The 22455-nt window shown below is 34.8% G+C and overlaps 4 protein-coding genes, 2 long non-coding RNA genes and 2 pseudogenes across 7 annotated transcripts; 3 read left to right on the forward strand and 5 right to left on the reverse strand.

Annotated features, from left to right (window-relative positions):
* Nucleotides 1-198: 198 nt before the first annotated feature.
* On the reverse strand, nucleotides 199-1957 carry LOC104789952 (uncharacterized). The gene is made up of 4 exons (XM_010515625.3): nucleotides 1773-1957; nucleotides 1240-1347; nucleotides 1026-1130; nucleotides 199-724 (listed from the first exon to the last, which is right to left on the reverse strand). Exons 1-4 carry the CDS (start codon nucleotides 1894-1896, stop codon nucleotides 489-491), a joined length of 573 nt encoding a protein of 190 aa, XP_010513927.1. The 5' UTR covers nucleotides 1897-1957; the 3' UTR covers nucleotides 199-488.
* Nucleotides 721-2225, forward strand: LOC147949842 (uncharacterized). The gene is made up of 2 exons (XR_015561700.1): nucleotides 721-864; nucleotides 937-2225. It is a non-coding gene; the product is annotated as an uncharacterized LOC147949842 (long non-coding RNA).
* Nucleotides 2226-3584: 1359 nt separating this feature from the next.
* On the forward strand, nucleotides 3585-5341 carry LOC104789959 (uncharacterized). The gene has a single exon (XM_019228025.2). The coding sequence runs from the start codon at nucleotides 3964-3966 to the stop codon at nucleotides 5188-5190; it is 1227 nt and encodes a 408-aa protein (XP_019083570.1). The 5' UTR covers nucleotides 3585-3963; the 3' UTR covers nucleotides 5191-5341.
* Nucleotides 5342-5828: 487 nt separating this feature from the next.
* Nucleotides 5829-8316, forward strand: LOC104789964 (galacturonosyltransferase 8). Its single transcript, XM_010515650.3, has 3 exons — nucleotides 5829-6392; nucleotides 6504-7748; nucleotides 7844-8316. The coding sequence occupies exons 1-3, from the start codon at nucleotides 6228-6230 to the stop codon at nucleotides 8117-8119; spliced, it is 1686 nt and encodes a 561-aa protein (XP_010513952.1). The 5' UTR covers nucleotides 5829-6227; the 3' UTR covers nucleotides 8120-8316.
* Nucleotides 8317-8452: 136 nt separating this feature from the next.
* Nucleotides 8453-11593, reverse strand: LOC104789973 (nuclear transport factor 2). Its single transcript, XM_010515659.2, has 10 exons — nucleotides 11304-11593; nucleotides 10869-10942; nucleotides 10622-10759; nucleotides 10196-10484; nucleotides 9820-10082; nucleotides 9527-9704; nucleotides 9329-9450; nucleotides 9180-9239; nucleotides 9032-9095; nucleotides 8453-8955 (listed from the first exon to the last, which is right to left on the reverse strand). The coding sequence occupies exons 2-10, from the start codon at nucleotides 10920-10922 to the stop codon at nucleotides 8657-8659; spliced, it is 1467 nt and encodes a 488-aa protein (XP_010513961.1). The 5' UTR covers nucleotides 10923-10942; nucleotides 11304-11593; the 3' UTR covers nucleotides 8453-8656.
* A 442-nt stretch (nucleotides 11594-12035) lies between these two features.
* Nucleotides 12036-13986, reverse strand: LOC104789981 (uncharacterized; annotated as a pseudogene). Its single transcript, XR_015595849.1, has 6 exons — nucleotides 13670-13986; nucleotides 13275-13474; nucleotides 13032-13172; nucleotides 12605-12685; nucleotides 12378-12505; nucleotides 12036-12282 (listed from the first exon to the last, which is right to left on the reverse strand). The product of XR_015595849.1 is annotated as an uncharacterized LOC104789981 (transcript).
* A 3431-nt stretch (nucleotides 13987-17417) lies between these two features.
* On the reverse strand, nucleotides 17418-18037 carry LOC104789991 (protein RALF-like 25 pseudogene; annotated as a pseudogene).
* Nucleotides 18038-20190: 2153 nt separating this feature from the next.
* LOC147949843 (uncharacterized) lies at nucleotides 20191-21381 on the reverse strand. Its single transcript, XR_015561703.1, has 2 exons — nucleotides 20896-21381; nucleotides 20191-20547 (listed from the first exon to the last, which is right to left on the reverse strand). It is a non-coding gene; the product is annotated as an uncharacterized LOC147949843 (long non-coding RNA).
* Between the last annotated feature and the right edge of the window lie 1074 nt (nucleotides 21382-22455).

Here is a 22455-nt window from a genome sequence, read left to right on the forward strand (position 1 = left end):
GTGAAGGCTGACAACCTAGCGATGGGTTGGTTTATCCATCCATTTAGTTGGACTTAATCTGGATCACCTATGTTAATCAAAGAAAAGTCTCAAATCTTCACAAACATGCTCCCAAAAAGTAATAAAAGTTGAAGTAGCCATTATGTTTATAAAGACAAAATAGTGTGACATAATTATGAATACAGAAAACACCCAAACTTTTCAACAATATGAAGCTTAAGCCTTCCAATACTTTGCCAAATTTACATTTATTTGCCATAAGTATATCAATACGCTTACGGTAGTCGGTAGTAGGTCAGAATACAACTAACGACGTTTTCTTGTGTCTAAAGAAAGTTTTTTTCCCCTGAGGAAACTCAAAAAAAAAGGAAACAAAATCCTCCTCAAGTCTCATCTAAAAGGTCTAGAATTACTCTCACGAAACAGCAAAACCCAGAAACAAGAATGCAAACCTCAGAAGAAAAGAAATAATCTAAGTTGGTCAAAGACTATTCCTTGTTCAATTTGCCCAGGACTCTTTCAGGGAATATCTTCTCTTCCTGAGCTTTCTTCTTTGCTAAGGCTTCTTCGTCGAGGATTCTAATAGGAGACCATTCAGGTAACTTGAATGACTCCATGTTACGGTAGCTCTCTAACATTGGTTTTGCTTTAAGGGAAGCGTAATCAAATGCTGTGCCCACAGCTGCAAAAATTAGAGAGTAGCGTATCGCACCCTGAGGACCTCCTGTGATACACCAAAAGAGTGGAAATAAAATTAAGGGTCACAGGAGTCATGGTCTTGGAGATTAACAATTTAGCGAGGAGAGGGCACAATCGTAAAAAGCATGTCAGTTCCCAGGCTTAACAACTTAAAGAGTAAAAGAGGTATTCATGAAAGATTCATTCTAATTGATTCAGACGGCAGAGTTATTATGTTCTGATCTCTTACTGTAACAGGAAATAGCACTCTCATGGTAGACTAGTTGAGAGTATTATTAACACAGCTGAATCTTCAGGGAGTATGGAAATTCATAAAGATCACAAACCTTGAAGTCGTCCAAGCAAAGCACCACTGAAAAGTCCTCCAATAGCTGAGTTCATTAAATCATCGTGCTCTGATCTTCGAGTTATTCTCACAAACTCACGAGCTCCTACCAAAACCAACAATCAAACAAATGTTAATGTAATATGACATTACAGTCCACGGTTTCAATCTTGAGAGCACCATATGGAAAAGAACATCAGAAGAAAATAAGGTACCGCAATAGCAACCGGCGACAATAGCACAATTAGTAGCGTAAACAGTAGGAATATTTGGATGAGCTTTCCGGTGTTTAGACACTAAACCAGCTCCTCCTCCAATAACACCTGCACATGAACATCTTCTCAGACAACACAATAACTAAGCTATAGAATAACCAACCCAAAAACCCCAAAGGCTCTGGTCATCAAACTATTGAACTCTCTATACACCACACAACGTTTTTACAACATCTCAGTAACAGTTATGACTTATATTATGATCTTCCAATAACTAATCAAAACCAAGCCAAAGGTTGTCATCTTCCTAACTCATAAGCAATGAAATTGATGGATTCCTCCATTCACAACAAGCTTGTAAAGCGAACTTCAAAGTAATATTATACTTATGGAAACATCAAATTTGTGCAACCAAAATCACAAATGCGTCTTTTTAAAAGGTGTGTACACTCATAAACCCTAGTCGTTCGAACAAAAATGTAACAATAAACCCAGAGAAAGACGAAGAAGCAAGTGATTGTTAATGCGAAAACCTGCTAAAAGGGAAGTGACCAGCACACGCCTCGTCGGAGTTCCATTTTGCTGCACGATCGGAGTCGGAGGAGACAACGGCTTAGTCGTTCGTTCTTCTGGGGATTTCCGATCACCCGACGCCATTTTTGTGACGCCACGGAACTTAGGAGACGACTCCAATTTCTCAATGTTACGGTGTATTTTGATTCGGGTTGATATAAACCCGAGATTGAACCCTAAACCCGGACCCGGTCATTACTCTTTTGTAATTAAGAACTGATCCTGCAAGATGCTATAAATTTCATTTCGTTCCCCAGATGTTTCTAAATAGACATTCGCCCCTACGTGTTTTTATTGGGTTTGTTTATTTTTAATTCTTTTTTTTTGTGTGTGTGATTTTTATCAACACTTCAAACACAGATTGTGTTTGCAAGCAATGGAAATCAAAATTGACGAATCTACGTTTTCCGCAAGATTTTTGTATCCATAAATCAAAACTTGCAATTCTTCATATTTTTTAACACTCATATCTAAGAACCATGTACATTACATTTCAAAAGTTGTGTCTTGTTATTAATGCAACACTTGATGATCTCTAGGCTCTTTAGTCTTACATCTCTTTTTTCTTGATCCATAAGTTTGAGCACCGAAAGAAAGAGTTACTACGATTCTATGTTGCGGATTCAGGCATGTGAAACATGTCAAGCAACTGAAGCAATGGATTAGGACATCAAAATTTTTGTTATCGGTAAAATTTTTGTTATTAGTAGAAATTTTGTTTAAGTTTTTATATACATGTTTAAAGGCTTTTTAAAAAAGTGGATTTTTTTATAAAACGACGGACGGTTTCTTCAACAAAATATCTCTTCTATGTGAGTCAATTTGATTTTTGAGGTTAATTGTTAGCATTTTGGATTGATTCTTTCCAACTCGATACTCAAATTTTTACGTGGCTAATCCATTTCACGGGAATACGTGGAAATGGTTCCTTCCTCATGGCTCTTCTAGTGTTTATAGCAGAGGAATATACATAATTATTGTTCTGTATATTGGAAAGCCTAGTCAAACTGACAATGGCTAACTTTTAAGTTTGCTTATATTCGGTATTAGTGGCAATGATCTAACATATGGGGGATTCTCTGTTTGCCAAAAAAAAAAAAAAAATGGGGGATTCTCTAATCTTGGAGATTAAAACGATGACTAGTAATGCGTGCTTACAATACAATATTTACGTAATACAGGCCATTACATATATGTTGGTAGATGTTGAGAACTAAAAAACAAGAATCTTTTCACTATGTAGTACTATTGATCATCGGACCATGAGATATTCCAATATTGCTTAAGTTTCACTCACTCTCTCACTCTCTCTAACCATTTTGCTTTTACTAAATTTGTGATCACAGTGGATAATTGGAGAGAGAAACGAGATATAAAAAGAGAAAAGTTGGAACCAAGTCTTCTCAAGATACCTCTCGGCTAGTAGAAAGTAAGTTTTTAAGGACAAAAGAGACTGAAAAAGAAGAAAACCATTATGGGTCCATTTAGAAGAAGTAGAAAAGAAAAAGTGAAGAGACAAAAGAACTAATAATGAACTACACTTGAGTACCCATTATGTTTTTCCCATATGCAACCACTAAGAGTACTACTCTCTTTGGTTTGAGTTATTAGTATGAACTAACTATCTCCGTGATTGATGGTGTTTTAATTTAAGGATAAAGATAATTGAATGTGTTGTTCGCTAGTACACTCATAACATTGAATAAGGACGGTTTGGTTAATTAGGCTCTTGCATTTGACATTATCAATGGAACTGAAGATAACTCTGTTCATAACTTTGATAATTTATGTTACTTAGGACTTGATCACAATTCAGAACACTGGAACTTATTGTAATTGTTCTTGATAAATCTGTTGATGATGGGTTCTTTTTTTTTTGGGTCAAGGTAAGAAACATTTAGACCGAGCAAATGAAAAAGGCAATGGTGGTGGTTATTGAAATGGCCAAACAGGTGAAAGGAAAGGTAACTTTCAAAAGTTGCTTTCTCTTTTTTTCTTCTTGTCATTTCTCACTCTCTCATATCTCTTTCTTATAGTCACGCCACTTCTTGACAGAGCAAAGCAAAAGAAAAGAAAAAAAAACTTGGCTAGTTCTTCTTAACCTTCTTTGTCGCCATTGATATCATCCAATCACCAAGGTTCGCTGCAAACATGTCTGAATTTGCCTTGTCATCTCAAGAAGAGACTCCAAATAGGAAGAAGATTGGTTTCTCTTCTCTTCTCCTCTCTTACTTTCATCTCCTTTGCTCCTTCATCCTCTCACACCCTTTCTATTTCTCTTACTTGCTCTTCTTTTCACCTTACATCTTCAAGATTCTCTCTTTTCTTTCACCACTTTTTGTAACTACCACACTCTTGCTTCTCGCCTTGCTCAGTACTTTGCATGTTCAAGACACTTGTCCTGACTCTGAATCACTAGAAACACAACCAAGCTTCCTTTTTTCCTTTTGTAAAAAGCTTGGAAGTGTCTTGGAACACAAGTTTGAGGTCAATGACGACGAGGGTTTTAAGTCCTTGGAGGAGTTGGAAGCGTATAAGATGGTTGTTGAGGCTTGCTCAATGGAATTACCTGCGTCCGAGAATGAGATGTGTTCGAATGAATTGACGTTTGTTGACAAATTCTGTAGCCATGAGAGCACGGTGCCGGAAGCTTTGACCGATGAGACCCGTGAGGAGCACGTTGAGATCAAACCGTTGAAGTTTGAGGATGTGATTGATTTGGACAAAGAAGAAGAAACCAAGAAATGTGAAAAGGAAGAAGAAGAAGAACATAAAGTCAAACCAAAAAGAGACGTTGTCCTCGATAATGAAGAAGAGCCGACAAAAGAAGAATCCAAGGCTCAAAAAGTTGACCTTGTCGGTGATAGTAATCATGAAAGTTATGATTTCCCAAAACTTAGCGATTTTCTCGGAGAAGGGAAGAGAAACGAAGTGATCACTAAAAAGGAAGAAGAAGAAGACAATGTTTCTCTCCAAAGCTTTGGATCAATGAGGAAAGAGAAAGAATGGAGGAGAACATTGGCTTGCAAGCTCTTCGAAGAACGACACAATGCTGACGTTGGACAAGGCATGGATCAGCTGTGGGAGACTTACGAGACACAAACAGAGAAGAAACATCAAACTGAAGAAGATAAGAAGAAGCTCAAGAAGAAGACAAAGTCGATGATGAAGACAAAGAGCATAGAGAAGGAAGTAATAGTAGAGGAGGAAGATGATGATGTGATTGATCATCAGCAGCTTTGTTGCTTACAGGCTTTGAAGTTCTCAACAGGGAAGATGCATTTAGGAATTGCGAGACCTAACCTTCTCAAACTATCCAAGGCTTTCAAAGGCATTGGACGTTTTTACAATGCTAACAAACATTCCAAGAAAGCTTGAAAAGGCGATGAATATAAACTTTGTATTGATATATAATTTCGATCTATAAAAAATATATATATAAGTAACTAGATATAGACTTATAGTTATGATTTTGTAAGTTTCCATAGTTTTGAGCAAGTTCTATATGCAGAAGTTAATTCAGGTCAAATGAAACGAAAATCTATAATATATAATTTTGTATTATTTTTCTTAAAAGTGTAAATTGTAAAACTTGTTGTATATTTTCATTACCATTGAAGGGTTGGGACTTCGGTTATTTGGATCTGTTGTTTCGGTTAACCAAGAATATTAGACAACATAAATTTGGTCGGTTTGGTTTGGTTATAGGTTAATTTAGATTTTTAATTTTTAAAACTGAATTTAATCGATTTAATTAATAAAAAATCTAGTTATTTTGTATAAGTTAAATTCAGTTTGAAAACTAGTCTAGTTTTGGTACAATCCGGTTATTAAGAAAAACATATACCCGAAAAACTGATTGCTTTGAACCAAACCGAACCAAAATTCATGGGTAGCCGAACCAAAAAATTAAAATCCTGTCGATCGGTTTAGCTGACAGAATCGAAGCCGACCCAAATCGAAATTTTTGTTCTGTTCGGTGGTTATTTTATCCCAGCTTGTAGCATTTTATAAGTGAGATAATCTATAGTTGCATAGTCTGAATTCAGCAATCTAATGTCAAAAAAGTTGTATAATTATATTCAATCTTGTTCCCATTTTGTTAGGTACTTAACAACACAGATTGAATCTCAGATCTGATATAAAATCACACTACTAGGCAAATTTTTTATTTTTTATTTTTTTTGGTAGAACTACTAGGCAAATTTATTACAAAGTTATAAGTCAAAACTATTTTAATATAATTGTTACACCTAAAATAAATATTTTTTAAAAGTTGAAAATAATGGTTACTACTACCGACATTTTTTTGGTTTGGCCGCGTACACGATTAGTGAGAGATACTCACTCCATTAATAGCTCTATAATTGATATATTGAATGAAACTGTGAAGTGCTCTCTCGTCCTTCCCACCAATGGCTAATCACCACCGACTCTTACGCGGCGGCGGATCTCCGGCGATTAACGGAGTCAGAATCAGACTCACAGCTTTCGCCGCCACTATCGCACTCTTCCTCTTCTTCACTCTCTCTTTCTTCTTCGCTTCCGAATCTAACGATTCATCTGATCTCCTTCTTCCCGTAAGTTCTCTCTCTCTCTTATCAAATCTTCCCCGAACAATTCGTTTTCAAAAGCTGGATTTGAGATTGAATTGTAGATTTGTGATTGATTTTTTTTCGTGGAGTTTTTAGGGTGTGGAGTACTCTAATGGAGTCGGATCTATGAGAAGATCCATGTTGGATATCAAATCGGATCCGCTTAGGCCACGGTTGATTCAGATCCGGAAACAAGCTGATGACCACCGTTCATTAGCGCTAGCTTATGCTTCGTACGCGAGGAAGCTTAAACTCGAGAATTCGAAGCTCGTTAGGATCTTCGCTGATCTCTCCAGGAACTACACGGATCTGATCAACAAGCCGACGTACCGAGCTTTGTATGATTCTGATGGAGCTTCCATTGAAGAATCTGTGCTTAGGCAGTTTGAGAAAGAAGTCAAGGAACGGATCAAGATGACTCGTCAAGTGATTGCTGAAGCTAAAGAGTCCTTTGATAATCAGCTGAAGATCCAGAAGCTGAAAGATACGATTTTCGCGGTTAACGAACAGTTAACTAATGCTAAGAAGCAAGGTGCGTTTTCGAGTTTGATCGCTGCGAAATCGATACCGAAAGGGTTGCATTGTCTTGCCATGAGGTTGATGGAAGAGAGGATTGCTCATCCTGAGAAGTATACTGATGAAGGCAAAGATAGACCAGCTGAGCTCGAAGATCCGAATCTTTACCATTACGCTATCTTTTCGGATAATGTGATTGCGGCCTCAGTGGTTGTGAACTCTGCTGTGAAGAACGCTAAGGAGCCGTGGAAGCATGTGTTTCATGTCGTGACTGATAAGATGAATCTTGGGGCTATGCAGGTTATGTTTAAACTCAAGGAGTATAAAGGAGCTCATGTGGAAGTGAAAGCTGTTGAGGACTATACTTTTTTGAACTCTTCTTATGTGCCTGTGTTGAAGCAGTTGGAGTCTGCTAATCTTCAGAAGTTTTATTTCGAGAATAAGCTGGAGAATGCGACGAAGGATACAACGAATATGAAGTTCAGGAATCCCAAGTATTTGTCTATATTGAATCACTTGAGGTTTTATTTACCCGAGATGTATCCGAAACTACACAGGATTCTGTTTTTGGACGACGATGTGGTTGTGCAGAAGGATTTAACGGGGCTGTGGGAGATTGATATGGATGGGAAAGTGAATGGAGCTGTAGAGACTTGTTTTGGGTCGTTCCATCGGTACGCTCAGTACATGAATTTCTCACATCCTTTGATCAAAGAGAAGTTTAATCCCAAAGCATGTGCGTGGGCTTATGGAATGAACTTCTTTGATCTTGATGCTTGGAGAAGAGAGAAGTGCACAGAAGAGTATCACTACTGGCAAAATCTGGTAACTTTTCTGATGTTTGTTTTCGCCATTTGACCATGCGATTGCGTTGTGTTATGTTTTTGACTTTGTGTTGTGTTTTATTTGAATTGCTGCAGAACGAGAACAGGGCTCTATGGAAACTGGGAACGTTACCACCGGGACTGATCACGTTTTACTCGACCACAAAGCCGTTGGACAAATCATGGCATGTGCTTGGGCTGGGTTACAATCCGAGCATTAGCATGGATGAGATTCGCAACGCTGCAGTGGTACACTTCAACGGTAACATGAAGCCGTGGCTGGACATAGCTATGAACCAGTTTCGACCACTTTGGACCAAACACGTCGACTATGACCTCGAATTTGTTCAGGCTTGCAATTTCGGCCTCTGAAAGTTTTATTTACCATCAAAATCTGAAAGCATGCGTTGCGTTACTTCGTTTTATGTTTTAACTTAGTTATTTTTGTGTGTTTATTTATACATATATTTTTGGGGGTTTAGAATACTGTATTTTGTTCATAGCTGTCGTTACTCTATGACAACCTATATCAAAGGCTCAATGCTTAAATATATTATAATGTTTCATCATTATGCTGTTTTAGCTTCTATGACATCGTATTATGAGTTTCATTACTGTCTAATTGAACATCTCTTATGAATTATAATCAGTCTCTCGAGAAGATTTGCTACATTTTCTGAATCAGTAAGCTTAGAATTAGCCAGATGAAGAAAGAGATTTCATTAGCAGTAAGAAAAAATAGACAAGCAAGAACCGACGAAACTCTCTCTCTTGCTCTCAAATTTCTGACTCCAATTAACAAAATGGGGGCACAGTGAAAAGAGAATAATAGTGTTTTTTTTTTTGTTGCCATAGATCTACCGCCTAAACTCTCTAAAACCAATGGGGCTTCTTGTTTCAAAAGCACATTTACGCAGTAACAGACACATGAGGAGCATCATCCACGGGTTTAGTAGCTCTATTAGCATCAATTCCACCACCTCCGCGTCTTACACGTCCGTTGTTACCATTGGCCCTCGGGAACCCACCATTGTCACCATTTGCTCGCTTTCCATAACCTCCTCTATTGTTTCCCCTGTTATTACCATACCCGTTGAAATCAGTCCGGCCATATCCCCCTCTTCCACCTACAAAGCTCCCACGACCCCTTCCCCCTTCGTTTCTGTAGACTGTGTTTACACCAAACGACGAACGCCCTCTATAGTTCCCTGTTTCAACAACGAATGGTAAATAGATGTCTTAAGATCCTGAGAGCTCATCTGTCAAAAATTTAAGCAAACTTGCCTCTTGCAGTAGAACGCTTTTCCTCCACAATTACTTTGTGCCCATTGAGTATGACAGGTGATGCCTGTTGGCAAATCCCATAACAGTTTAGTTAGCCTAGAATGTTCAGAGCCTTGAAAAGTTCAGAAGTAATACCGTTTGTTCTTACCTCAATAGCGCTTTGCATGGAACTTGCGGATTCAAACTCAACAAAACCAAAACAGAATCCCTGTAACGCACAATACTCAAAAGAATAATTACTCTGCACATTACTAACTATTATAACTGTTAAGAAGTAATAAAGATGGACTCTCTAACCTTCTGGCTTCTCACTTGAATTCCATTGGTCCTTATGAGTCCAAATTTCTGGAACTCGTCCTCAAGCAAGGCTGGTGTTGCGTCAAGGGGCAAGCCCTTTAGATAGATGGATGGACCTAGAGCTGTTACAGAGACAAGAAATGAGAAAGATTTGCAGTTGAGCATGCTTACCATTATGAGCCAGAAAAACGCATTTACCTCTTTCACTATCTTGATCATTCTCATTCACAGCTACATTTGCTCCTGAATCTGATTTCTCAGACAATGGTGTTGGTAGAGGGATATGAATTGCTTGCTCTTCTTGTTTCTTTGGTTCCGCCTTTGTTGGGGTTCTCGAAGCAGACATTGGTGCAGTATTCTCTTTCATAACCTTCACCTACATATCATGGTTACAAAAATAAATGACATCAAATCATGAGGGTAGAGAAGCCAAACATCACATCAGCTTGACCAAGAGGAGATATTATACAACCCAAATGTATGTTTCTTACAATGGATGCATAAGATCTCTTTGGAACTTCGCCAGTCCTAGAATCAGATTCTCCACCCTTCTGCACTTCAATAGGAGCTTCATGAACTATTTCAGGCGCCGGAGTTTCTTCTGTAGCTGATACTTGTTCATCTTCAGAGGGAGTGAACACTTCAGGCCCATTAATGCTCTTGGACAACACCTCGGTTTGCTTAACAGCATGTTTCTCTAGGACATATTTCTCCTGAACAAGGTCATTCGGAGTGTCTTTCACAGCAGCGGTGTCTAAGGCACAAGAATATTTACAATCTTATAAAAACCATAGTCTAATTAAAAGAAAAACAACTTAGAATTTATTGATTTGAACGAGGCTAATACAAAAGCTAGGTTCAACTCACCCTGGTAAGTGTTGACAGGAACTTGGATGTTGTTCACTGGAATCTGATTACCATGTAGGATTGCAGCTTCATCAATGTATCGGAGCATATCATTCAAGACAAAGTATCCAGTCTCTTGTGGAGCAAGGAAGAAGGTCTGACTAAACGTCCTCCTGACACAGTCTTTCCCCGTCAAATAACCAGTGACCAGTACAAGAACACCACCGCCATAAGATTCTTGTGTGTCCACAGTTGCTATCTCAGCACTGATTACACCATAACAAAGTGCCATTATCTTCTTGTCAATAGCCTGCCCAAGATATATATACATACTCAGCACAATTTCAAATAGAACTTTGGTAACAATTAATGTTTCCACAAGGTTGGCAAAAAACACATTTGGTTTCAAGAATGCAAAGAAAGAGCTAAATAATACAGTATACTCACTTGCAAGGTAGAAGTGATGCTCATTATACCGTTCTCTTCAGGACGGCCTAACTTGCTAATCTCCTGGTAAAATCTGTGAACATGCTCAGGAGATTGATGCAGTATGTGATAATACTGATGCACAAATGCATTCCCAACCTATAAACACACACAAAAACAACAATGTACTTCTAGGTAACTGAAACATTTCATAAAAACAACACAAGGTAACACAATTGCATCTGCTAATTAAAAAACTAAATCATACAATATCTGGAGTACAAGCAGGTGTTGGAACTTGCGGTGCCCCTAACATCGCCATAGCCTACTTTTTTTTTTCCCCTGCAATCAAAATCAAAATCACCACCTTACAAATCAGTAACTCCATTTCAATCTCATCTTCTAAAGACGCAAAACAAAAACTGATACAAGAGAGATCTCTGATCTAGATACAAAATTCAATTAAGATCCACATCGTCTTTGTTATCAGTTCGCTACAACTGGGGCTAAACCACTAAATGCGAAGATACAAAGCAAAGCAAAGCAAAGCACAAATCCGAGTAAACAAAGAACCGATCTAAGCACTAAAACAGTGTAGAATCAAAATCGATCAAGTAAAAGAACAGAGTGGAGAAGTGCGACACTGCTCGGAGAAGTTTCCGGTGAAGAAACAGAAGGCCAGAGAAGGAAAAATAGAGTTTACCTTGAAGAAGAAAAAAAAAACTGACGATTAACCGGGAAAAAATCGAGCGAGGATCTTCTTGTTCGCTTCTCTCTCTCACAGAGGAAGCTCGCTTGGCTATGGCGCTCTACTTAGGGTTTTACAGCTGAATCTAAAACGAGAGAGAGAGAGAGAGAGGGAGCGACGTGAGAACAAAAAAAAAAAAAGCTGTAGAAAAAAATAAAAAAAGTGGCTTTTGTAGAGTTTATGTATTTTGTTAGTTTTGTACTTTGGCTACTTGTGCGTACCAGATAATTCTTCTTCCTCCCCATGTTTTTTTTATTTTTTTTTGGGTCATTCACTTATTTGTAAGTTAAAGTAAGAAAAAATATATATCTTAAAATTAACTTGATAAATTACCTCGATAATACATTAATAAATTTTTTAATCCTAAATCAGATTTCAGAATATATTAATAATATATTATAGTATTGATATTTTTTTGGTTGAGATTTTTTTTTAATTTATAGAGATTTTACTGTATTTTGTATTTTGTTGAAATATTTGACATTTTGAAAAATAAATGCGTACATATTTAATATTTTTAAAACTAGTTTTTCTTTTGTTTTGACGAGGTTAAATCAATTTTTTGCTTTTTTGTTTTTGTTGTTGTTGTCAAAGATCATTAATCTGGTGGTTAAAACGTCGTTGTACAATCTCAACTAATATTCGACTTTACACTCCACACTCTTCACAAATGTGAGTAAAAGATAGTTTTGAAAGAAAAGACCATTTTGGTGTACTCCCATCTCCATGATTAACTTATCTAAAAGATTCTTAAACAAACAAAAAAAGCATGAAATGGAAGAAAGAAACCTTTCTAGGTTATTTTCTTGAGCATCTACTTTGGCTTAAAGGGTAAGCTTAAGTTGAAAAATTAAAACAAACAAAATGTTTTCTGTTCATTTGTAAGTTATATATCTAAACCGGCATCTTCAGTACAAGCTGACCTTCCATAACACTGCAAACATATAATAATAAAGAGTATATTAAGATCCACATCAAGGACATTGCCAAAGACGACTTTGATAGTTTTTGCACGATCGAATCGATTACCTTTTGACATAATAGTAGCAGAAGTCGGCAAGGATGAAGGTTTGAACGATCTCAGCTATTAGAGCTGCCGGGAACCAAAAGTAACCAGCTCCAATCAGCCATAGGTAATGTCCTCGAGTCTCAAAGACCTACATTTTTCAGACCACATTAGTCTCTCTAGAAACTTGATTAGGCACGAAAGCTTAATTATAGATTTAAGGGAAAAAAAAAAAAAAAAAGAAGTTTACCTGGATAAGCCAATGAGCGCATGCCAAGAATCTAGCGATTCCTAAAGCGAAAACGTAATGAGCTGTGAAAGGCTCTATGATCTGAAATGATTGTTCTAGAAAATGTTAAGCTTGATATTTTTATAAACGGATAAGTTTTGGAACTAAATCCCGAGAGACTTGTAGAAAACAAGGTTTTGTTACCACTTAAAATGTCTACATTGGCCTAAAGTCTAGACTAATCCGAGGCTTGCAAGAAACCAAATTTTCTTGCCACTTAAAACGTCTACAATGGCCAACATAGAAGTGAACTGAGTGTAACTCGATCTATCAACCAACGTGACGAAGTTAATACTCAGCCACAAGACCATTATAATTGGTTAAACTGCTAACTATACATTGATCAAAAACAATTAAAACATACATAGATATGTCAAAAGCATCTGACCTGAGCATTTTGCATCAATCGAAGCTGAGGCAGAACAGAGACAGATTCCGTGTAAACGCAAAACGCCCACAAGATACGGTGGACGTAAGGATAACTCGTACTCGGGTGAATAACAAAAGCAAGGATAGCCGATGGTACAAGCTGGTAGGCAGACATTAAAAGCGAGAAACATATATTACGAAATCATCTAGAGAGAATCGAATAACAAACAACATTTTCACACTCTTTAAATCAAAGCATTACCACATAGTAATTGTGGCAATTGTCGAGAGTCTTGGTGTAAGATGCTTTCAGCTTGTATCGAATCATATAAATGACCCATAACGTCGAAGCCAAGGTGGCGAAATCGAGTACTGTATGGATATCACCTTCGAAGTTTATGCTACATATCAATCTCACAGCAAGAAATATTGCTGTCACTTCTTGAGACTTTAAAGAAAGACCTAATTAATCACAATTTTGTTATCAGCCAAAACCAATACGAACGTATATGATTCCACAACATTATTGACACAATATAAACATAAATGTTCACTAGCCAAACCAAAAAAAAGCTTATAAGATTCCACAACATTGTGACAATATAAATGACATAGACTCTTTATGATAAAACGATAGAGATTGATTATAGAGATTACCGGAGCAAGTCTTTTGGCGAGTTTGTAGATGAGGATCAAGATTCCGGTGGCGTGGATGAGCTCGGATGCGATAAAAAAGTGATTGTCATTATGAACGGTGAATTTCAAAAGCACGACGAGGATCAAAGAGATGGTAATTCCTAAAGCTATCTTAACCTTGTTCGATTGTTTTCTTAGCCACCCGAAAACCACGTTCACGGCGGATACACCTCTCGTCTTCCCCATGATTTTTGTTTTTTTTTTCGATTATTACAAATCTCTCTCCCTCGGTTGTGTTGTGTGTTTTGTCAGAGCTTTTATGCGACGTCCGTGAAAGTTAAGGATACGTTTTGTTGAGTAAGCGGAGACACGACGAGGGCATGCGGTCGATGACGTGGTGATTGTATATATATATTTCTTCTGATCTGATCAACGAATAAAGTTGAGACACGAGTGGGTGATGGTTCTTTAATTTCTTTGGTAACAAATCTGAAATGCAAATCTTTGGGTTATGAAGGCCTTATTATTAGGAAATTAAGTTATGTATTTTGACTAATTTTATTGCCCGTTTTGTAAGATTATCTGAATCATTTGGGAGGCCAAAATCAGAATCGTGGACCAGAAAAAAAAAAAAGAGGTTTATTTTCTTTTGATTATTGGATACTCAGAGATCGATTTTACGTAAATGTGTAAATTATGTAATGGTACAATTAAGGGTTTAGATAGACTTTTTTTTTCTTTCATAAAATATGCCGACACGTCTCTCAAAATCTCTATAGTAGAACCTCTATAAATTAATACTTACTATAAATTAATAAAATTTTCTAGTCCCAAGTTGGACCAGTGTAAAAAATGACATAATTCGATAAAATAATAACATAATACTTTTTTTTGAAATCCTATGTAAAAATATGATCCCATAAATATCATAAATTAATAATGATATAAAGTAAATATATATATATATATATCAAAATTTAGTGAAATATGACTATTGTTGTTTGCTTATTCTCGAATTTGCATTCTTGTTTGAGCTCATCTATAATCTTTCTCATTGCATCAAAAAATTGTGGATCATACTAGACGCGATAGTTGCTTCCTTACAAATCATTGGTTCTAAAGATACCGCAATATCTTCTTGGACTTCATCATGAAGGATAGTAACAACGATTTATTCTAAACATTGAACTTCTAAACATTTATCATTTTCACCTGGATAATCAAGTAAACTATTGACATCCATCATATTACGATAGCCAAAATTATAAATTAAGATAATTTAATAAAAGTGTGAATTATAACAAAGTATTTTATTTTTAATAAAAAAATGGTCAAAAATATGAAATTGAAAAAATCTCTTCATAAATTAATATTTTATTATTTTATCGATAAATTAATAATTATTAATTTATCGATAAATTAAAACCTCTATAAATGAATAAAATTTCGTGGTTCCGACCTTATTAATTTATAGAGGTTTTACTGTATAATAAAAACTCCGGTTCAAGATTGAAGCAAAAAGATCAATACAACTTAGGACAGTGTATCGAACTTGATATTTAAAAGATTTTGTAGTATTAAAATTCCTTGTTATTTAATTGATAATTTTTAAAAATCTTCTAAAATCTTGTGTTATTAAATCAGAAATATACAGAAATCATTTAAAATTAGAAATTTATAATAATCAAATCTCTTGTTATTTAATCAATGATAGAAATCTCATTTCATATCCTATGTTATTCAAAATAAACTTTTTAAAAAGTTATTGAAAGTGATTCTAGGAGATTTCTTTCCTATTTCTAGTAGAAAAATATGATTCACAAAATCACACCCTCGAAGATAAAAAAAGGATTTAAAGAGAAAAAAGAAGGGAGTCTGAAAGGTAATCAGTTGTAGAAACTTTGCCTCCATCTCTGCAACTTGCGTTCGCAAGTACTCTCTCTCTCTTTCTCACTTTCTCTCTGTATGTGTGTCTCTCTCTCTCAAATACATAAGGTGAAGAAAAAATGATAGAGTAAATCATCTTTTTGTAAGTAATAAGTATAAGCAGAGAAAAAGAAATGAGTTTGAAAAAGACAGATCCAGGAGCCCATTGGAATCTGTGGCCTCAAACGAAGTCTAGGAGGATTGATTACGGCAGAGGCAAGTCTTCTTCTTCTCCAAGACTTGCCTATGCTGGAATCAACCCTCCTAGACTTCGTTTGAGGCCATAGATTCGAATGGGCTCTCGGCTCCGTCTTTTTCAGACCCATTTCTCTTTCTTCCATTATATATACTTATTACTTTCAAAAAGATGATTTGCTCTATCAAAAAATCTCAAATTTGTTTATAGGAGCCAATCCAGTTGATCATAGCTAGATAACATGCAGCTCAAAGATGTTGTTGCTCAATCTTGTTGATGTCGTTGATTCATCCGCGAATCAGAACCCTAATTAAATTAGTCGTCGACTCTCATGCACCACCTCTGGTGGTTGTACGACCTGTGCAAGCCGACATATATGTGAAGATCGAGAGGTTGCCCAAGAAAGGGGAAATGATCTCGGCCAAGACAAGGCAAATGCTCGCCGAAGAAAAAAGCGCGAACCAGAAGGCGTGTGGAGAGCTAAGCTTATGTATCCGACTTACTTAGTTACTTCGTTGGTCGTTTGTGTGAAGATGCACATGGGAAGCTTATTGTCGAGGCGTTGGATGATGCTAGGTGTGATGAGCCAACGGGACACGTCATGCCCGTGTTCATGCTTCAACCGGATGGTCATGCTTGGCTTGAGAAGATGAGTAAATAGTGATGATGATCTTGGTACCGTGAGGAATGCTGGTATTGACCTGCTTCAAAGGGAGATTTCAATTCCATAAATATATTCAAGTTTCTAAGGTCACATTTTTGACTTCTTTTAAAAATTTAATTTTGAATTACTTTACTGAGAGTTGATGTAGCTAGTAGTAGTAGGGGAGCTCTCTTGAAATGGTGTCAATGGTGTCTTGACAACGATGCCAGCTTTTGGACTAGATATATAGGCTTGGATGATGGATCATCTTGGTGGGATTACTAAGCTTGTACATTCTCTCGTCTCTTCCAAGCATAATACAAGTCACGACGTTGAAATAGAAAGAAAGACTTGATCTCTTTTTATTTTATTTGAAAATATCTTAAAATCACCCAAAGTTTAATCATAAAATTCTACCAAATCACGTTCTTTTAAAAATCTTTACAAATAACCAAATCACCTAAAACTACACTCAAATGTCTTTAAATTCTAAAAAAAAATATTAATATTCCACCAATCTCCTAAAATGTCAAATTCAATGAATTCAAGCTAATTTAAGCTGTATCTGATTTTTAGCCTTCTTGATTTACGGTTAAAACTGTATTTCGGTTCGGTTTAATACAATTTTTGCTTTGTTCCGTTTTGGTTTTATTCAAAAAAAAACTCAAAATTTTTAAAGGCGAGCCAATACATTTTTGTTATAAAACTCATTGTTAAAAACTATTACACGGGTGTTACATACACAGTATACCTGAATTAGCTTGAATTTATACTTTTGAATTATAGTAGACCCAGTCTTAGCTTATGAATTTAGAAAAAGATGATTAGCTTTTCATTGCTTTTTAACAGATTTGATGCTTGAGTTGGAAGATGAGAATAAACAAAATCTTATGTCTCTAATTAATAGCTTCATGTTGTGAATTTTGGGTTCTTTTTTATTAAGAACGACCTAATAATACCTATGTAGAATAGACATTTCGATTCAATAATAAAAGAAGACAAAATATATCAAATAATTTATACCTCGTTATAGTAGACCATTACATATATATATATTTTTGGGTGGGAATAGACCATTACATATTTTTGTTAAATAAAAAATATATATATATATATAGATATATATTGTATATACCAAATTATTATTTGGCTTCGTAAAAAAAAAATTGTTACTATATGACACATGGATGTATTAAAGTTCAAATTAAACCCCCGTGAGCATGTCACCGCCAATACTGAAGATTAATCCTGTGAAATGTTTTGAAACACATAACATACCATACATAATATGACTTATGTGGTGGCATATGTTAGGTAAAACATGTCATTAGATCTCATGCTTAGGACAGCCATTACGGATGTCGGCGGCATCGGTTGATTTTGGTGCAGCCACGGCTATATTTGTGAACCGGGGCACGGGGTTTGTGGTGGGAATGGTGAGGATGACATCCTGGTGGAGGATTAGGACGTGAACATGGGTTGAGATTCAGATATTTCCTCTTGGTTCCGTTAGCCTCAACTCCTCCTGCAATCAAGATGCTAAAAATCACCAACAAGATTATCATACATGTCTTCATTTTTGTTGTTCCTTTTTATTTTCCTCCCGTTGGTGATTATTGTTTAAAAGTGAGATGTGTGGATATGGGTACATATAGAGGTTAGAGGAGACGCTAGTTTTAGCTAATCCATATTTGAAAAAAAAAACGTCTGATTCTAAGTTAAGGATATGAAACACGGTTTTTGGAGATTCTTTTTTGGGATTCCATTGTTTTAGAGGAAGTTTTCTTTAAATAAATTTGATTCTTTCGAATTGTTTGATGGAGTTTTGAGTTTTTTTTTGGTACAAAAGTTTTCTGTTGTCTCGAGGCCTAGGTCTTTATACTAACAAATACAAAGATGTTTACTGGTAAAAGTAAACAGTTGTAAAGTACTGACTTCGGCTCTATTCGAAAAGAGGAAGATTGTCGATAAAAAAAACTACGAAAGAGAAACACCCAAAAAAAAAACATGTTACCCAAAATTGAAAAAGTAACATAGTTTGGGATTTTTTTTTATTTGTATGTGTTTGTAATCTAGTTTCACCAAAACTAACAAGGGTCATCAAAACTTACTCCCTCGTTTTAAAAAAATATCTTTAACTTTTGTATAACTCTTAAATTATATTAATAAAAAACCATGTCTAAATTAGATGCATCCGTTTAAAAAATAATCAAAAAGCTGATAACCGAAATAGAAACTTAGCTTATAATCTATAAGTTATAAGAGAAAACATCCCCTATATAATAAAGTACACACAATATTATTTTGTAGACTTTATTATTTTTATAAGTTAATTATAAATAGGTTATAGATTAAATGATATATTAATTAGTTACAAAATAATAACTGGTTACAACCTTAATTGTTTCCGAAAATCATGCTAGAGAATATATTCCAAACTGTTAAATGAATTTGTATTATCCCGTACAAACTTTATTTTCGGAAGATTTGTAAGCTACACCACATTCTTTCCAAACATCTAAAATCACAATCTTACAAATTTATTTTCGGCAGATTTGATTGCTATACAACATTGTTAATATGTTTTTAAAAGAGAATAAAAAGATACTCTGAAGCATAAAAAAAGAATAAAATCTACACAAGATGATCACATCTCCAAGATCTTATTCTGAAATTAAAAATCAAATCTTAACGACAATCTTCTAAACTTTCAATATAAAACATGCAAATCTCATTTCACCAGAATACATATTCATAAAAATATAAAAATGACAATAGTTTCTCAGTTTACAATGCAAAACCGTTTTAAGCCCTACAAAAATTCATGGTGTATTAGAGCTAAGATTAGAACCCGTGCTAAAGCACCAATTTTGTTTTTAAAGACACCTATAGGTGTGTTTAAAACTTACAAAATAGGTGTGTTTTTTCAAGCTATCATATTTATCATATGATTTTATTGAATAAAGGTTTATCCAAAAAAACTTTTAAAAACAATCACATAAATTATATTTTATATAAAAATTACCATATAAATAAAATGATTTTCAACCCGTGCTCTAGCACGGGTATTAATCTAGTTACATACTTACATATATAGAGACATCTTGTTGCGAACTATTCTCGCATTACATGATCTTTGTGAATTGAATTCAAAATGGTAATATTTATAAGAAAAATACTTATGAGTGAACCTTCTTGTTCACTTCTTCCTCTTCAACCAATCAGAATCTTCTATTCATTATTTTATTAAAAAAAAAGAAATCAAAATAAAATTAAAAAGCAAAACAGATTAAGGAAACAAATTCTGTATATTTTTTTTTAAGGAAAGCTAAATATTGACTTGGTTTAGATTTTACAATTAGAATGAATGATGTATCGGTTTGGATTTACAAATAAGGTGACTAGAGTTTAGATTTTACAATTCAAACAAAATTATATGTCGGTTTGGGTTTACAAATGAAGTGGTTAGGGTTTAGATTTTACAATTAAAACGAAATTATATGTCGGTTTGGGTTTACAAATGAAGTGGTTAAGGTTTAGATTTTACAATTAAAACGAAATTATATGTCGGTTTGGGTTTACAAATGAGATGGTTAGGGTTTAGATTTTACAATTAGAACGAAATTATATATCGGTTTGGGTTTACAAATGAGATGGTTAGGGTTCAGATTTTACAATTAGAATGAAATTATATATCGGTTTGGGTTTACAAATGAGATGGTTAGGGTTTAGATTTTACAATTAGAATGAAATTATATATTGGTTTGGGTTTATAAATAAGCGGTTTAAGTTTTTAATTTTATATTAATGTATACAGATTTTGTTTCCTTATTTAAAGAACAATTCTCTCTATTAAGCTAGAGTGTGATGGTTAAACAACTCATTTGCATTTGCAGGATCTTTTCCTTGTCCCCTAAAGTCTTGGAGATGATAGCGAGTACTAATATGAACAAGCTTATAGATTTTTAAAATTGTCATCTATCCAAGTGAAATCACTAACAAAGCTGCCAATGGTCTTCTCTTACGTTTTATAATAGTGTAGATCACCAGATATTGTTCTCCACATAGAACATTTAAGACTAGCACTATATGCAGCATTCTCCAGCGTTCTTCATATGTTATTTCCTCCCGTTCCTATTAAAACAAAACAGTAAAATCAAAGGTACAAGTCTTCCTATGACAAAACACTCCCTCAACTTAGATGACATGAAACCGGAGGTTTTTTAGCAATGCCTATGATAACAATCTTCTAACATTACGCTGTAACCAATCTAATCTAGCACCAACAGAAGAATTTAAACAATCAAACATAAAAGCATCAAAGGGCTATACTGAAACTTAATTCTCGCTAAAGCAAATCACAGGAAGAACCAAACACATGAACTAGAAACCAATTTCGGAACCCTAAACACATGTACAACATTGAGAGAGAGAGAAGATTCAAAAAAAAAAAAAAACATTGAGAGAGAGAGAGAGAGAGACCAAACACGAAACACCAAAATACGTTCAGCATGTGGCACTCCTGGATCTCCCCTGTATGCATTTCCAAAATACTTTCCTCTCATTTCCACCATATCAAAAAGCAAAAGAAAACCCAACAACAAAACAAATAAGATGAACCAAACCTTTGTATAACTCTATAATTTGAAATTAGTTGTAAATCTCAAACTTGCCTTGTTACGAAGAAGGGGAGATTGAGAAGGCAGAGAAGATATGGTAAGAGGAACGAGCAGTTCATCCAATTCACCGTCCGATTTGGAGACTAACGAAGACAAAGATGCCATAGCTAACGAATTTGTTGAGTTGCAGAGATTTATCAGTGCTTCTTTGCTTCTTCTTCGCTTCTTGTTTTTTTTTCTTTTTATTATGCTTTTTTTTTTTGTGTTTTCCAGCGAATCAGAGAGTTGCTTTTTTTTTTCTGTGTTTTCCAGCGAAGAGAGAAGAGTGAGAAAGAGAGTTGCTCTTATTAAAAAATTTCAAGTATGTGTCAATCTCTTTTAAAAGAAATTGTTTTTCCAAAGTTTCACCTTCAAAAGTGTGATTTTGCAAGTCATATGCTTTAACTAAAAATGATAGAAAAATTTCTTACAATCCCACTCAGTAGCTTTTTTAAAAATAATTGTGATTTTTTAAATAACAGTAGATTTGAGATGAGAATTATAAATTATTGATTGAATAACAAGAGATTATAAATGATTTTTATAAATTTCACATCCAATAACAGAGGATTTCAGGTGATTTTTAAAAATCACCAATTAAATAACAGTAGATTTAAGAATACTCCAAAATCTCCTAAAATATCAAATTCAATACAACCCTTAGTTGATGTGAAAACTAAGTCGTAAGTTTACTTTCATTTGTTCGTTAATATTGGTTTACTTTTAATACACTCCATTGATTTTTTTTTATAATTTCAATTCTTAATGATATAAAGACTCCCTATGATGGCCTCACCCTTCTATCACCATTCTTGCAAGAAACACAATGCGTATAATATTCCGCTATAAATCAAGTAAGATGATAAAAAAGAACCTTCGTCAGGAAAAATACTCCATCTCCATTTCCTTGAAGTGTTTCTATATACAAGTGACATCTACAAAGCATGAACAAAGTGAATTTAGAATAATGTTCTTTTGCATCTGCTCGCAATATTTTATATCTAACTAATAGTAGAAAAAAGTTTATATAAAGTTATTGCAGGAAATGCCTAAACAAAGAGTTAGTTTAGGAAACATATAGATTAAATAGAAAATGATTCAAAGCTGAATCTAAACGCCATCTATGATCGAGTCGAAATTGAAATTCCCACACAAATTGAGGTTTTTAGGTTACCAAATTGTAATTAACAACTCTCAAATCACAAATTTTGAAACTTCTTGATTAACGTTATTTAAAAGAAAAGGAACATGCTTTTGCTTTCTTTGATGTAAACAAATAGCATGATTCAGGAATTAACATAAGTAAATTTAACACAAGTATAAAACATAAGGAAACTTACAAACTCAACCAAAAAAAAATGAATACAGCCCAAACCATTACGAA

This window comes from Camelina sativa, chromosome 1 (assembly GCF_030686135.1).
Source record: "Camelina sativa cultivar CO46 ecotype springtype chromosome 1, ASM3068613v1".
Lineage (NCBI taxonomy): Eukaryota > Viridiplantae > Streptophyta > Magnoliopsida > Brassicales > Brassicaceae > Camelina > Camelina sativa.

Coding starts and splice junctions, on each gene's coding strand:
- LOC104789973 (XM_010515659.2), bottom strand. CDS start 10,922: ATGGCGATGTTAGGGGCACCGCAAGTTCCAACACCTGCTTGTACTCCA. Junction 10,760..10,868: donor CTGCTTGTACTCCAGATATT/GTATGATTTAGT, acceptor GTGTGTTTATAG/GTTGGGAATGCATTTGTGCA. Junction 8,956..9,031: donor AAAGCGTTCTACTGCAAGAG/GCAAGTTTGCTT, acceptor TTGTTGAAACAG/GGAACTATAGAGGGCGTTCG.
- LOC104789959 (XM_019228025.2), top strand. CDS start 3,964: ATGTCTGAATTTGCCTTGTCATCTCAAGAAGAGACTCCAAATAGGAAG.
- LOC104789964 (XM_010515650.3), top strand. CDS start 6,228: ATGGCTAATCACCACCGACTCTTACGCGGCGGCGGATCTCCGGCGATT. Junction 6,393..6,503: donor CATCTGATCTCCTTCTTCCC/GTAAGTTCTCTC, acceptor TGGAGTTTTTAG/GGTGTGGAGTACTCTAATGG. Junction 7,749..7,843: donor ATCACTACTGGCAAAATCTG/GTAACTTTTCTG, acceptor GAATTGCTGCAG/AACGAGAACAGGGCTCTATG.
- LOC104789952 (XM_010515625.3), bottom strand. CDS start 1,896: ATGGCGTCGGGTGATCGGAAATCCCCAGAAGAACGAACGACTAAGCCG. Junction 1,131..1,239: donor TGTCGCCGGTTGCTATTGCG/GTACCTTATTTT, acceptor TGGTTTTGGTAG/GAGCTCGTGAGTTTGTGAGA. Junction 725..1,025: donor TTTGCTTGGACGACTTCAAG/GTTTGTGATCTT, acceptor GGTGTATCACAG/GAGGTCCTCAGGGTGCGATA.